The sequence below is a fragment of the Gymnodraco acuticeps genome, unplaced genomic scaffold, assembly GCF_902827175.1.
Source record: "Gymnodraco acuticeps unplaced genomic scaffold, fGymAcu1.1, whole genome shotgun sequence".
Classification (NCBI taxonomy): Eukaryota; Metazoa; Chordata; class Actinopteri; order Perciformes; family Bathydraconidae; genus Gymnodraco; species Gymnodraco acuticeps.
In genome coordinates this window covers 517,266-533,809 of record NW_022991144.1, presented here as the reverse complement: position 1 = coordinate 533,809, position 16,544 = coordinate 517,266, and the positions used below count along the sequence as shown (strand labels likewise).

The 16,544-nt window shown below is 38.1% G+C and overlaps 1 protein-coding gene across 1 annotated transcript; it reads left to right on the top strand.

Moving 5' to 3' along the window:
- Window positions 1-1,169: 1,169 nt before the first annotated feature.
- On the top strand, window positions 1,170-14,691 carry LOC117560391. Its single transcript, XM_034237266.1, has 13 exons — window positions 1,170-1,413; window positions 1,925-2,127; window positions 3,568-3,705; window positions 4,162-4,279; window positions 5,081-5,267; window positions 5,818-5,959; window positions 6,054-6,209; window positions 6,486-6,541; window positions 8,596-8,771; window positions 9,126-9,527; window positions 9,661-9,757; window positions 11,625-11,892; window positions 13,632-14,691. Exons 1-10 carry the CDS (start codon window positions 1,291-1,293, stop codon window positions 9,279-9,281), a joined length of 1,455 nt encoding a protein of 484 aa, XP_034093157.1. The 5' UTR covers window positions 1,170-1,290; the 3' UTR covers window positions 9,282-9,527; window positions 9,661-9,757; window positions 11,625-11,892; window positions 13,632-14,691.
- The last annotated feature ends 1,853 nt before the right edge of the window (window positions 14,692-16,544 follow it).

Genomic DNA, 16,544 nt, shown 5'->3' with positions numbered 1-16,544 from the left:
ATCTGAATTTGGCGAAACAAGTTTAATATTCTTAAAACCAAGACTTTTTTATTTGAAATCAGATGAAAACAAACTGTCACGGACCCTGCCGTGTTATCTATGATTACTACGCTTTTCATTCATAATTTCAGCGGGAGGGAGCGGGAGTGGTGCTGAGGAACAGCAGAGTGCGGGCTGACAGGTGTCTGTGTTGACATTCCCCTAAGGCAGTGTTTCTCAAACTTTTTCATACCAAGGACCACTTAACCAATAAAAAAACACTTGCGGACCACCTAACTCCACAAATATCCAAAATCACATCATTTTTCTAGAACAGATTACAAATCACCTGAAAATTATTCAAACAAGTGGCAACATGTGTGATGAAGGTGTTGCGCTGGGCTATATCATGCAATCGAAAGTGAAACATAAGCTCGCTCCATTGCGGAGATATTCCCACGAGAGTGCGGAAAACTTAAATGTATTTATTTATTTCAAATGTGAAATGTTACCAATATACTCACGGACCACTAGGGGGCGCTCACGGACCACCAGTGGTCCGCGGACCACACTTTGAGAAGCACTGCCCTAAGGGGAATGCAGAGACTGGCTACAAGTGTTTTAGGTTCAAGTTAGACAACTAATGTCTGGGTTAGTGTTCATGACTTCATGTGCATGTAATCTAATGGTTAATCTCAATACACACACATTTTCCGTGCTTTCCAATAGTTTAAAATAGTTTTATTCCACTGTTTAATAACCTGTTCAATACAAACATGCCACTTGTAAAAATGAAAAAAAAAAGTCTGTGAACTGATATTTGTTTAGTGAGTTTAGAGGATGTTCCCATTTTTTGGGGATGTTCCCTTTGATTGTAAAATGTCAATGAAGATGTCAGACTTAGTATATTTGTTAATAATTACATACAACACATGGAATATTTGTGTGTGTGTGTTCCAAGTGAATCTGCGGCCCCCTGGTGGCCAGTACATCAATGATGTGGCCCCCACCACCATCAAAGTTGCCCATCCCTGCCCTACACAGTTTCCATCCATTAAATCAGTGCATGACAAAAATAAATGACGCACAAGGTGTGGGATACTGCCTCTTGACACGATAACTACATGTTCATAGAAAAAAGAATCCTCCACCACGACATTACCCTTTGAGTAGAAACATTTTTTTAATTCTTACCGTTCAGCACAGATATCTGGTTAGTCCTGTTGGTCTACGTCATAGGGAGCCGCCTCAAATCTGTAAGATTAAAACTGACTGAACAGCATTTTGCAGAAACATAATTCGTTTGACATCATGGAGGCAGGAGTGTATTACCTGCTGCTGTTGGCTTTGACGGGGATTTCATCGACGCTTAGCTTTTATGGAGATAGCATTACTTTCCAGCCTGCACATAAGCAGAAGGATGGGACGTACAAGGTATGTATTCTTTTTAAATCACTATCTGCCTAAAATATTCATGCTGTAATATATTGTAATATAGAACTGCAAATAAATCATAAAGTTGAATGCTAGAGGGTTACTTATTTGAGAAGTCTACTGTAACAATAATTGTATATCATCATCAAGTTTTGCCTTTAAAATAATTCAAATAAAGCATATATAATATAAGGGAACTAATATGGACTTAATGAACCTGTGTACTTCATTAAGTCCATATACAAATATTTTTATAACATTTGCATCTCAAAATGTGTTTATTGAACATGAGCTTATCGGAGTGTGAAAAACCTGAAAGTCAATCATATCTCTTACGCCATCTTCAAAGTATTCACTGGCTTGACTTTGTGGAAACAACCTGCCAAGTCCAGAAAACAGTACAAAAATCTGGTTGAACAAACATGAACATTCTTTTCATCCAGTTTTCTCAGTTTCACAGAGTTAACTGTTGATACGTGGTACAGTATCAATGCTGTTTTTTCCCCTGTAGGTGACTTTTCATCACAGACAGAATGGCAGAAGCAGCTGCCAGAACAAGCCATTGCACACATGCGAGAGTGAGGTTTGCACGAGCTTCGTAGAGTCCAGTGTCCTGCAAACGGACCAGGATGATACGGGCCAGGGCAGGTGGTGCCAGTCTGAAATGCACGCAACAGCAACCGTCCGGAAGAATCAAACATCCTTCTCTCTGAAGTAAGCCCAGCTCACAGCAATCCAACTACTCTGACTTTATACTTCCTGTGTTTCAACTGTGGTTGTTACCCAAATGCCTATGTGGGACTCAATGATAGTCAATGTGTAACACTACATAAGTAAACCAAACCTAAGTAATGACATTAAACATAGCTGTAAAGACATTTAAAAAGGATGAGGAATGGATCCCTTAAACAGAGCTGAAACGCACAAAAACGCAGGTTACACTTACATGTGGTGTTAATTATAACCTTTAATTGTACTGAACTTTTGAACAAATTCCTCTGACAATCAGTCAAAACATACGTAAAAATGCCATAAAGAAATATAAAAATATAACTTAGACAAATAGAAATAACTTAAATTTGATTTGTATTTATATATTTGTATTTTAGAAAATAACATAAAAAATGACATTAAACTGAAAACATTTTTAAATGAATACTGGAATAAATAATGAATTCCATTTTGCTGCTTTGATTTCACGGTATCATTAGCCCTGGTTCACTGCCCTTAATGTAATTAGCAACACTGTGTGTTTCTGAATATCAGTGATAGGAAAATCACAGGTTTTAATAATGAACTATTCAAATGTTGAGTAAGCCACTAGGAACACATATGTATGTTTAAAATCCATTAATACATGAGTTTTGCATACACCAGGAAGCTGAACTCAAAGCAACTAAATGGTATTCAGCCATCAGTCACTTTATTTCTAAAAGCTAGGCCTTTGTAGTTGTGACAGGTCAAAATGTCTTCAGTGGAAAAAGGCCTATCCCCTGATACATATTCTTGAAATGGTGTCATTTAAAAAAACATGATGGCCTACACACAAGAGTCCTCGTCATGTTTAAGATATATGGGTTCTGTATTCGTCTGTATGTATATACAGTCAAGGGCGCCGCCAGGGATTTTGGGCCCCGTGAAAATATATCACATTGGTTACTTAAACATTTTTTTCTTAATGTTATAAAATAGTTTGGGCCCCTGTCAGTCACGGGCCCTTAGAATAGTCCTAACTTTTCACCCCCTTACGGCGCCCCTGTATACAGTACATATGTATTTTTAGATTTGCCATGGAACAAAGTAACTTTTTTTCTAAATCCAATTATCCAATTGACTCCCTTTATTATTATTACAACATGTGTACACTTGTATTTGTTTCATTTCAAATATGTTGTTTATAGGGTCCAATATTTTGTATGTAAAAATATGTTTTTGTTTATTTTAATCTTCTGGCCTATCAGTGGCATAAGGAACAGAACATATCAAATAGCTATGCTATGAGGAAATGAACATTGCCAAAAGGGTGTGGTTATGTGCAGGGATCAGGTAAACAATGACAAAGCTGTTTTTGAAACAGTTGATGTGGTTTCGTTTTTAGTACTTCCAAGTTGCATCAATGTATTTCAGATTGAGACTGTATCTTCTTGTCTTCAGCCATTCAAGCTGCTGCTGGAGGTCTAATGTGGACGGAAAAACTAATTGGACGTCTGAGGCAGAGTTGGACCTGGGAAGTCGATCTGACTCACACGCCCTCAACAGCTGCCCCTTAACGACAACGGTGTCTTCTTTACGGTAAAAATATAAAAAAATGTAGAAACAAAGACAACGAAAAGCACACATAGCAGAGCTCTGCAGGTAAAGAAGAGTACAAACACCACCTGTAAGATATATATATATATATATATATATATATATATATATATAATGGAATACCACTCCCATAGCCCTATCCTAATCCCTTATACACGATAAAATAACACTTCTGAGATGTTGCACATAATGTTACACATGATCATCAGCAGATCATGTGTAACATTAAATTAAAACAAATTGTGATGAAAATGTTTTTATTTTTGTATTTGTCAGTGTGAGAAATATGTGTTGGTATTTGTGATTCTTCATCTGTAAATCCTAAAGGAAAAGAAAACAAACAAACCAAGATGCAAAGTGTTTTTAACTAAAATATGATTCTGTGTACAAATGTGTTTCACTTATAGTAAACACAAATTTAATTTTGTTTTCATGCAGGGTGCCTCAGAACTGCTTCTCACCGATTCATATCCTGGCACACGATCCCGATGGAGATCACGTGAGATGTCGCTTTAGTTCAGACGCTGCAGCTCCAGCAAACTTCACTCTTGATGAGGTAATGCATATAAAATGTTAAATACTAACAGGAGCTGTAATGATCATTTGCAACACTAAGCATTCAACAGTAATATCATTTTTCTCAACTTGTATATCATTTTTTATTTTAGTTTAATATATTTAGCTTTATCATGGATGCTAACGTCATAGTAGGGGTCCTGGTTACACATTTACAAAATATATTTACCATACTGTATTTTAGACAAAGTTTAAAAAGTACTTATTACTCATGCACATTTTTGCCAAAGCTTTTACATTTTTAATGTTAAGAAATAATTTTCTTCGACTCTTTTCTACTTAGATGAATATTCAGAGAGATACAGTATAGGTATTTCATTTAAAAGCAGTGGTGGAATGTAAGAACATGTACTCAAACTCTGCATTTAAATACAATTTTGAGGTACTTGTACTTTATTATTTCCTTTTCTGCCATTTTATACTTCTTCTCCATTTAATAATAAATACATAATATTGAATTTGATCTCCACTACATTTATTTGACATGTGAAATTACAAGTGACAAATGTACTCATTCGTACACAAAGTATACAACATTTGCTCGACATAGACACATTTCAACATTGCAAAACAAAAATTAAACATGATAGTGATAAAAACATAATGATATTTTAAAATAAAAATATGTTAAGAGATATTATGCATAATGGGATCATTTAAGTACATTTGACTGATAATAACTTTGGTTAAATTACGTTCTGAACTCTTGATTTTGACTTGTTTTGGGTTATTTTTGGTGTGGTCGTTTTAAATAATATTATAACTCTCTGTGTCCTGCCAGAGTAAATGCGTACTCAGTACTAAAGGTGAAGTGGATGTTGGTGTCCACGTGTTCGAGCTGATGCTGGAGGACTTCTCCAGGAAAAACATCACTTTGACTTACGCAGACGGGACCTCCGTATTTCGGGAGGGCTCCGACATGAACTCCCCCCCTCTCTGCAAAGTGAAGCTGCAGTTCTCCATGGAGAGTGAGTTCATGTTCATTAGAGAGACACATCTGGACCTAGGTCTGATTCTAAAGACACTTGATATTTTTAAATTGTGATATTATGATGAAAAGGGTCATGGAGTGATTATAAGAGAGATGCAATTGTTATGTCACATTTCCGTTCAATTGCAACATTCTATTTTGATTGAAAAACAGTTCAGCGATACTGTTAAGTTGAAACCATTACCTCAAAATGCAATTTCTTTATTTCCAAAGCGCTTAGTCGTGTCTATTTTTAAAAAATAAATTACCAGTGATGCCTTTTTTAATCACTGTTAATGAATTATCCCTTGACTTGTTTAAAGACTTTATACTTTGTTTGTTTTAATTTGTAAATTAAACAAGTCTACAATGACCCTCATATCCTAACCCTAACCCTAACTCATGACTGCCTTTAAAATAAGCTGATAGATTGTTATTCTAGAGACATGAAATGGACAACACATGACTTCATGAAGTTCAGAAACCCCTACAAAAAGCCCAGGTCTAAGAAAACAAAAAACTGAATTCCTCTTGTATCTGTGTTTCAGTTCTTCCTCCACTATCAAACTGTGAACATGGCCGTGTGCAGCCCATGTTCTTGTCTAAGACTCCTTCACATGGTGATGTTCTTCATGCCACCATGGGTCAGAAATTCAAGCTTTATGCTCAAGCAAAGGCTACAGAGGCCAGGTATATAATCTTAGAGAAAGACCCCGTATTATGGACATGCAACTGAGAACATGTCAGGATTTTAAGTTGTTTCTTTTTGTCTCCATTCCTGAAGCATAAATGACTTCCAGGTCAGTGGCCCTCAGAACATGACCAAAGAGTTCAAAGCTGGTGAGCAAGGAACAGCTGAGTTGATTCTGAGCTGGACGCCACAGCACAGCGACCTGTACCGAATCGTCCCGGTCTGCTTCACTGCAGAGACCAATCAAAGGTGAATGCTCTTATCTACTTAATGTGTGCTATCATTTCCTGCTTATGTATGGTGGACTGACCGGCGGGGACAATTCTGGGGATTTATGTTTCTGGTTACATCTTGTAACATGATCTTCCACTTAAATAATTATTATTATTAACTGATTATATATAGGTATATCTAACTTTTTTTGGCATATTGGATGTTACCAGATACAGTATATAAATCATTACCATTACTTATGTTCTTCTTCGTGTTGCATTTTGTACTAAAACGTATTTTCTGTTTTTGCAGCCAATCAGATATGAGGTGTGTTGTTGTCCTGGTGACCCAAGCAGCTCTCATTCAAGGTTTGTTGATCAACATGGCTATCTCTGTTAAAGTTGCTTTGGAAATCCTCCTAATGAGTCTGGGTTTACTTTGCGATGTTCATACTACTCACTCGTCACCGGCTTGAGTTTCTAAACAGGATACATGTATTTATTATCCTTGCAAGAATGGAAGTCATCACATACAGCATATGATACAACTAGTTCCCCGAACAGTGTCCTTCACATGCTTATATACAAGTGAGGGTGTTACACAAGATGGAGAAATACCAGTTTAGTATACAATGGGCAAAACACAACAATATTCACAAAACTGTGTCCCAGCCTGAGAAATGTTAAGAAGCCCTGAGACTCTCAGGGATTCTTAACATTTAACAACCTATTAATGTGTTATACCCACTTAATGGGAAGAAACTCAGCTAACTGACGATATGAAAAATGTTTACTGAAACAAAACACAAGTCTAACGCCGAGTCTCTGAATTAGCACTAAGCGAAAAAATGCTAACGCACTTAGCACAGAACTCACGGTAGAAATATTTTATACTTCATCGGTTCTGCACAAACAAGATATCATCTGAAAGCTGAGATTCCACAGATTCCAATGGTATAAGTATCATCACTCCACGACCAAAACTCTACACTACCGTTGCTGTTTTCTGATCAAAAGTTGTGTTCAAGGGCATTAAAACGCAGATAAACGCTGCTGAAGGTTAATCCAATGTCTCTGTGTCGCTTTGAAATGATTACTGATAATCCATCGTCATATTTATGGCAATAAGCCTAGTTTTCAGTTTTCAGTTTTCAGAGCATAACATAGCTTTAAGTTTGGGCAAACTGTGTGCGCATCACTCTCACTCCTCATGGTAACGTGTAGGTGGATTTAGGAACTTCCCTCTCGATTCTATTGGCTCTAATGGTTCAAAAGAGGTGTCAATCACCAAAATCGACCAATGGGTTCCGGAGATATGGCAAATACACCCAAATAAACCTCTCTAAAAAGGTCAAATTTCACCTGTTTTGCATCAATCTTGATACAGGGTACTTATTATATGTTATATTTTGGATTCCTAAAGCTTTTAGTCTACTATCCCATCATTCAAGGGTGGTTTTCACTATAAGTAATAATGGGTTTGTTTTGAAACGCAAACTATAATTTACATTTTTTTACTATGTTCAATCTGAATTTACTTTAAAATAAAACAATTCTATATTGATTCTGACTTTTCTACATCCAACTCACTGGTTTATCATTGCTTTGAGAAAAAAGATTATTAATTTACCCCTTTTAGAAGTTAAGATATGGTCATTTGTTCTGGGAATGTCATTTTCAAGCCTGAGACTTGAAAAACAGGCTCGGGGCTTAACAGGTTTTTAAAGTCTCTACATTTCTGGGGATCTTAAAATTAAGTCTATGCGAATAGGAATTTTCCACCTCAAGTAGTCATTATTTCCCCATTACATGGAAATGTTGTAGTTTATAGTCAATTTGCAACATTAACATGACGGTGCGTAAGGTTTGAAAAAATGCACTGAGTGTGTTGTGAGGGTTTAGCAATGTCCAGTCTACCGATATACTGCCAAGATGATGAGAATTCTAGTCAGCGTTGGACATTTTGGTTGGTCTCCCAGACTTTAATGGCAAATCCTGAATGAATCAGTAGTTTGATTCAAGTTCTTGCTACCTTATTATTTAAAGATCTATGCTGTCTTTGAATTTGATATACCTTGAACCACTTTTTGACACTCTGGAATCTGTCTATCCTTTGTAATCTAACCAAGTACTCTCAGAAAGTAGGTTATCCGAAGTGTCTAGTAATCCTGATCCAACCATAAAAAGGGGTGTATTGTCCTCAAAAAGCAAATCACATTCAGAAAATAACACGTGTATGCATTTTACAACTTCAGATGAGTAAAACTGTTACATAGATAATCTTAGAATGTGGAGAAAAATGTTGTGTCACGTTTTATCCCCATTTACAACTGGCTTTAATAATATAAAATGTACATCTGAACATCTTTGGTAGCCCTTATTAAGAAATAAGTTAAGTTAACGTACTTGTGATTTATTAACAGGGACGGCTACTGTTACTTGCTCACCAAACAAGATGACAGTGGCTCTGGATAGATCTTCCATGCCTGGCATCGACGTCAACTTCCTTCAGTTGATAGATTCGTCATGCTCTCTCACCTCCAACGGCACTCACATCCTGGGCGTCATGTCGTTCAGCACCTGCGGCACCAAACTTCTGGTTAGGAAAAACGTTTACATTATGATAGAGAGGCTGTGGCTCAGTGGATAGTGTGCTGGACTTCGAATCAGGGGTTAGCAAGTTTGAGTCAGCAGGTCGTTGTGTCCCTGGGCAAGACACTTCACCCCAAATTGCTCCTGTGAAAGTCGCTTTGGATAAAAGCGTCTAACAAATGATACAAAATGTTCTATCTGATACATTTGCAACTGGTTATAGTTATAGGTGTTTTGCATGGCGATTAGAAGAACACTATAACACATATTAAAATGTCTGCATTGTGTGAACTCTAAATTGTTGTTCATTTCCTTTTCAGAAACTAACGTGTTTATATCACTTTTATTTTCTTAAATACAGGACAAAGGGGACTTTCTGGTTTTTGCAAATGAGATTCTGTCCTACGAGCTTTCCAGCGAGGTTATTATCCGCAGGAAGGCCGTTAAAATCGACTTCTCTTGCCAGTTTTCCAAAAACCGTCAGCATCTCCAGCTACTACAACCTCCAGAAGTCTAACTACATTTTCACTGAGTCCAACTTCGGCAGTTTTGGATACACTTTTGAGATATACAATGACAACAACTTCACAAGTAAGGTGAAAGCCATCAACTATCCAGTGGAAGTCATGCTGTTGGATACAATTTACATGGGCATTCAGGCCGATTCGGAACTACCAAGCGTGACCTTGTTTGTTGAATCATGCAAAGCCACTCCTAATATCAACCCCGAAAACGTCCTCTCCTATGACCTCGTCAAGAACGGGTGAGTGCTGATGCTTTCTGGGAATCACAAACCGTTTGATTTAAGACATGGGCATATCATAATAAGGATATTTCATATGCAGTTCCTTAAACTGTGTGTGTGTTTGACATGCTACAATTTATATTTCTCACAGGTGTCTTAAGGATGAGACAGTTGTGGTCTACCCATCCAATAAAAAAACCTACAACTTTGAAGTTCAAGCCTTCAAATTCAATGGAAACTATGAACAGGTAATAATATTGAATACTTAATTATTGGGGAAGAGTCTAGTTTTTTTTTACTGAAAGATCTCAGTAGAAGCTCTATTATTAGTTTTTCCTGTCGCTTTCATTTAATCAGTTTCAATGTGAGCCTCTTAACATGGTATCACACACATGAATGCAATAAATAACTTACAGAAGATACGATGCCCAGTTGAATTTGGTGGTAAACTTGAAGGATGATCTGAAATGAGGGACTTTTCAAAGCATTTGGTCAAAGAAGGCTGTACTTAATTAAAAAGCAACTGTAGAGTTGATTATGACAGGGGCACTGGAGAAAACTGTGTAGTATTATCGAATGAAGAGGGCGAAAAAAGGGAATGTTTTACAGGAGGGATAGGTCAAACTAACAACTTTAGTACAGAAGACCTTACATGAAAAAACAAGTCACAAGGTTTTATCTTTAAGTTAAGGACGTCCACGTCCTTTAACAAAATGAACACATTTATCAATATCATTTGATTCTGAAAACAAAAAGTGATCCTGCAAAGATCTGCTCCCAATGTCTGTTTTTAAAATAATATAACATGTTTATCCATGGGTTAAAAAATGGAGAGACAATTGGAGACGTAAAAATATCAAATGTATCCCCATCGTCAGTTATCACAACCATTTATCCTCATGCACTGAAAAACTGAAACGTTGACTTAATGAAATGTATTACACCAACACATTTCTAACTAACTGTATTAGGTTAGGTGTGAAAGAAATAATATTAGGTTGAACCTATCATTTAGTAATTTAAACGTAATATTATTGCTTTCATCTAACTAATACAGTTTTGGTGAAAGCCGTCGACATAATACATTGAATTGAAGTCAGCTATAGAGTATATATATTTGTTGTTGTTGTTGTTTATGTTTACACAAATAGAATTTGGCAAAGCTGCAATATTTACCTACAATTGGTTTAGAACTACAAAACAAGTAGTAGAGGTATTCATTACATTACATTTAGCTGATGCTTTTATCCAAAGCGACTTACAATAAGTTGCGTTCGACCACAAGATACAAACTTGAAGAAAACAGAATCATATAAGTACATCAGGTTTCATAGAGCAAAAACATTTCAAGTGCTACTCAACTGGCTTTAGATAAGCCAGTCCTTTATTAGTATATAAGTGCTTTGTTAGTAATTATATCGCTCGAAGTGGAGTCGAAAGAGATGAGTTTTCATTCTGCGCCGGAAGATGTGTAAGCTTTCTGCTGTCCTGATGTCAATGGGGAGCTCATTCCACCATTTTGGAGCCAGGATAGCAAACCCACGTGGTTTTGCTGATGGGAACTTGGGTCCCCCCCCGCAGTGCGGGTGCAGCGAGCCGTTTGGCTGATGCAGAGCGGAGTGCACGTGCTGGGGTGTATGGTTTAACCATGTCCCTGGATGTAGGAAGGGCCAGATCCATTCGCAGCATGGTAAGAAAGTACCAGTGTCTTAAAGTGGATTCTAGCAGTTACTGGAAGCCAGTGGAGGGAGCGGAGGAGTGGCGTGGTGTGGGAACATTTTGGAAGGTTGAAGACCAGACGAGCCGCTGCATTCTGGATGAGCTGCAGAGGTCGGATGTATTCCTGTTATACTTTCTAGTTATTAAAAGTGAATCCACTACTGGCAACAAATCAGAGTTGAGAAGTCTCAGTGGCCATGGTACGACTACTCAATACAGACAAAAGACCGGATAAGACCAGATGAAATGGGATGAAAAACAACCTGAATATTGTGAAAAGACATGTTTGAATGCAAATAACTGTACAGCATGAACCATAGTTCACTCTTCTCGAAGCATGAATTGATTTCCTTTTCATCTAAACCCCCCCCCCCCCCCCCCCCCCCCCACTCACAGGTGTACATCACCTGCTCTGTCATCCTGTGTGAGACTGGGACTCCCTATTCAAGATGTGCCCAGGGCTGTCTGTCAGATCCATCCCGCAAACGCAGGAGATCGCTTGTCAAGGAGACATTCAGCCACTCAATTACCCAGGGTCCTTTCCGGTTTATCGGGCACGCTGATCCCATTGCAGCCATGGATCAAAACCTTGCTGTGGTTAAAAAGAGTCCAGCCATGGATGTTAAACCTAGTGTGATGACGAAGAGCCGCCCAACTGCTGAAGGTTAGTGTGTGACCTACCTGCACTGAAACATCTGAAACGTTGACTTTAATTAAATGTATTATGTCAGCAAATTTCACATAACTGTATTAGATTAGATGAAAGTAATAATATTAAGTAGAACTTACTTATTGAATAACATTGCTTTCAACTAACCTAATACAGTTATCAATCAATGTTTATTTATATAGCCCAATATCACAAATGTTACATTTGTCTCAGTGGACTTCACAGTTTGTACAGAATATCAGTATGGCAATACGACACCCCTCTGTCCTTAGACCCTCAAGGAAAAAACTTCCGGAGGAAAACCCATAGTTTAAAGGGAAAAATGGGAGAAACCTCAGGGAGAGCAACAGAGGAAGGATCCCTCTCCCAGGACGGAACAGACGTGCAATAGATGCTGTGTGTAAGGCAAGGCAAGGCAAGGCAAGGCAAGGCAAAGGCAAGGCAAGGCAAGGCAAGGCAAGGCAAGGCAAGGCAAAGGCAAGGCAAGGCAAGGCAAGGCAAGGCAAGGCAAGGCAGGCAAGGCAAGGCAAGGCAAAGGCAAGGCAAGGCAGGCAAGGCAAGGCAAGGCAAGGCAAGGCAGGCAAGGCAAGGCAAGGCAAGGCAAGGCAAGGCAAGGCAAGGCAAGGCAAGGCAAGGCAAGGCAAGGCAAGGCAAGGCAAGGCAAGGCAAGGCAAGGCCAAGGCAAGGCAAGGCAAGGCAAGGCAAGGCAAGGCAAGGCAAGGCAAGGCAAGGCAAGGCAAGGCCAAGGCAAGGCAAGGCAAGGCAAGGCAAGGCAAGGCAAGGCAAGGCAAGGCAAGGCAAGGGCAAGGCAAGGCAAGGCCACAGGCAAGGCAAGGCAAGGCAAGGCAAGGAAGGCAAGGCAAGGCAAGGCAAGGCAGGCAAGTTTATTTATATAGCACTTTTCAACACAAGGCAATTCAAAGTGCTTTACAAAAATGAAGAGATTAAGAAAATATGGCATTTAAAATCAGTCATTAAAAAGAAAAGCTAATAAAATAAGATTAAAGAAAAAATACATGGATCAAAGTTACAGTGCAGTCAATTAAACATTAAAAGAAAAAAAGTACATGGATAAAAGTTACAGTGCAGTCTAAGATATGAATAGTTCAATTAAAAGCAGCGACAAAAAGAAAAGTCTTCAGCCTGGATTTAAAAGTAGTCAGAGTTGCAGCGGACCTGCAGGTTTCTGGGAGTTACATTGAAAAGATAATACATTTGCAACATAGGTAGACCAAATGTTTGGAAATGCATGTGTCTATAATAAGAAGATGAATCCACGAGGATGTCAACAATCCTGTGGGAGCCATCAGGAAGTATGGTGAGAGTCAGGCAGGACCACAGAGACAGGTTCAGCCACGACTCGAAATCCAGGACTCAGATCAGGACTCAGGATCCCGGCGTATATAGACACCAAAAAGAAAGACATTTGGGGAAGCTGGGTTAATCGGAACATGAGAGTACACAGGTATAGACAGAGAGAAGGAAGAAGTAAGGTGTCCCCCGACAAACTAAGCCTATATCAGCAAAACTAGGGGCTGAATCTAATCAGCCCTAACTATAAGCTTTATCAAAAAGGAAGGTCTTTTGCGCACTCTTAAAAACAGAGTTATGTAAAATCTGTTGACATAATACATTTAATTAAAGTCAACGTTTCGGTTTCAGTGTATCTATCTATCTATCTATCTATCTATCTATTTTATAAACTATAATAACATTATACTGTTGTCTTTCAGTGATTGTACCGTCAGTTCTTCTGGAAGACACTGAATCCAGCTCAGGAAGATGGGGAATCGAGGAGATCCTCAGCGCCAACATCAGCACCTTGGTCTTTGCCAGCGCCTTCTTTGTATCCGTGGTGATGTTAGTTGCAGTTGTTGTTTACTTCACAAGGAAGAGAAATGAAGAAGACTGCAAAGTTCTCTTAAATTCTAGCTATGATAACTAAACCCAAATAATCTCAGTTCTACACTGCATGTTAATCCTTTATTGTTCTACGTACCACAGGCTTAAAAAAATTGCAACCCTATCCAAAGTTTAAAGAGTTACTCTTTTGAGGCTGATACAAATTAAATAGAGAACACCATGTTGGTCTTGGAACAATAGGCTCAGCTATCTCGCTATCTATCTAGCTTTCTCTTGTGTTGCCGGTCTTCGACCACTCCCAATTTATTTTCTAAACCAGTTTTAGCGTAGGGCACAACTTAAAAATACTAGACTGCTGTCAAAACAGAATTCCATTCAGTCTGGTTTTGCTGGATTATTTTCCGCTGCCACTGTCTTGTTGTCAACTTCATGGGAAAAGGTTTCCAGTCATTTACTTAAGGTGTTTTAGAGTTGTTATGGTTAAGTAAGAATTAGCAGGAATAGTTAACAGTTGATACAGTGATACTTGAATGTGTAGGAATTTGGGATTTATGTATTTTACTTCTTTAGGACCCAAACAAGAATCTGTCATTTTATATCTTACATTAACTTGAAGTACATTATATACATTTTTACTCTAAGTGATGTACATTAAAGACCAGTTGTTTAGACTTAGGCACATTTGTATCAAGATTTGCCTTTAAAAATACAAAACAAATGTACCCAAAACAGTGTAATAATCTTTAGCTTGATAATATGTTGCAGTATATGACATACAGTAATGAGATGACTTTTCATAGACATTTAGATTCTGTCAGTGAACTGTCTCAATAGACCAATACAGCTATATCTTTAACGGTGAAATCATGTGTTTGTATAATCAAAATGGGCTTTTATTTACAATAAACGGGAACATCTGCATTATATTGACATTTCTTTTGAAGAATTACTGATATCGCATAGTAAGTTTCTATTTTGTGTATGTGTTGATGCATTTCTCAAACGTAATTGTTATTTGGGGATTTAGTATGCTAACATGCTCACAGTGTCAAGTTGATGTTCAGCAGATTTGGGGTCCAACATGTTCAACATTTGAGTTGAGACAGTAAGCGTGCAAAGGTTTGCTGAATCGCACTCAACGCAAAGTATAGCGACTATGATGGGAATTTCTTAAAATAAAAAATGTTAGCTGACGAAGGCAATACATTAAAAGTTGAGGTATCAGGAATACTTGGACAAATGAGAAAAAGCAACAACCTCTAGGTGTGAAATGTGAAGCCAATGCCAAAGTACCTTTTGTAATATCTAGCAGGATCGACTCATGGTTAAAAAAAAGTGTGACTCTATAGAAGTCTATGAACAGATTTATTAACTTATTTCCTAAAAAGCTGAAAGTTCTCAATCGCTAAGTCTTATTTAATAAAGCATGATGTAATTCTTTTAATATTAGGGTCCCATTTAGAGTGAAATATACAAAAGCAGCTCAAGCTTTAGGACCGTTTTTACCTTGTGATTGACAGGTCACAACCTCCATGTTCAGGGGCTTTCTGTGATTTCGTATTATAGCTGTTACCTTAGACTGTTCAAAATGTGGACTCTCTCGTGTCAAAACTCAAGGCTTCAAAGTGGTAATCCACAAGCCAATGGGTGATAAAATTACTACGTTTACTTCTTGTAAACAGTCTGTGCCTTGAGAAAACTCAGGTTGGCACTGATGATCAGCACAGATGATCAGGGGCCTGTACTACGAAGCTGGTTCAACCTAACCTGGATATGTTTGAGTTAGCCGGTTGGCCTAATCCAAAACATACGCACTCTCGCTAAACTGTACTACGACGCTGGTTATCAAGTGGATCGCTCAAGCCAGCCGTGTCCTATCTAGTTAGGTGCGCGTTCACATGAAAGTATCTGTATTTCAAATATGTCTTATATATCTTAAATTATATGATGAATTGGAAATGGGGGACCCTGATGTAAACAAGACGAAAGTCTTTCTCTGGTCTGCATCCCCTTAACAATTGTATGTTTTGAGCTGTACTGTACTGTACCCAATATACAAGCTGTTAATAAACTTTTCAATCAATCAATCAATCAAAGGGGTGGTATTTGGAGCATTCGACCAATCACAAACATGGAGAAGCATACTGACAGCGCAGCGTCATTCTTCCTGAATGAAAAGTCAACTATAATATTAGACATATGAAGAAGTTAAACTTTAAACATCCATGACTTAAACACTTTATCCAGGATCAAAGCCACATAGCTGCACCTGCAAGGTGAATACAGAAGTGTTTGAATGCGTACATTAACAGGTTTATGATATCACTGCCCCGTCGAAGACACGAGTGGATCTGACTTTAATTACATTTGACTCGAGTGTTTCGTCAACTTAATGTGTTGCTTAAAATAATACTTCTGCATACAGTATGTGACACTGTAAGTGTTGCACGGCCAGATACGGCTCAGCTGACTCAGATAAGGAGATATATGATACATTATGATGTGATATGCCGCGGACTGTACTTAATGTTACTCTGATCCGGTTACTTATGTTGTGGCAGATATTTAAGTACGCTTTCTTAACGCTAATGTTATAATATTCAGATTGCTCTGAAGATGGAGGTGATATTCTATTAATTTTCACGTTCACTCAGTCGGTGATTTTTACCGGCCGTCTTTCCTGCAACGGCAGTTTTTCTGTATTTCCTTTCTCCTGTAATATGACTTGATTGCTTTAAACTCTGCACACTGAGCTCTGATTGGTCAGCAGGCGGTGCTTTCAC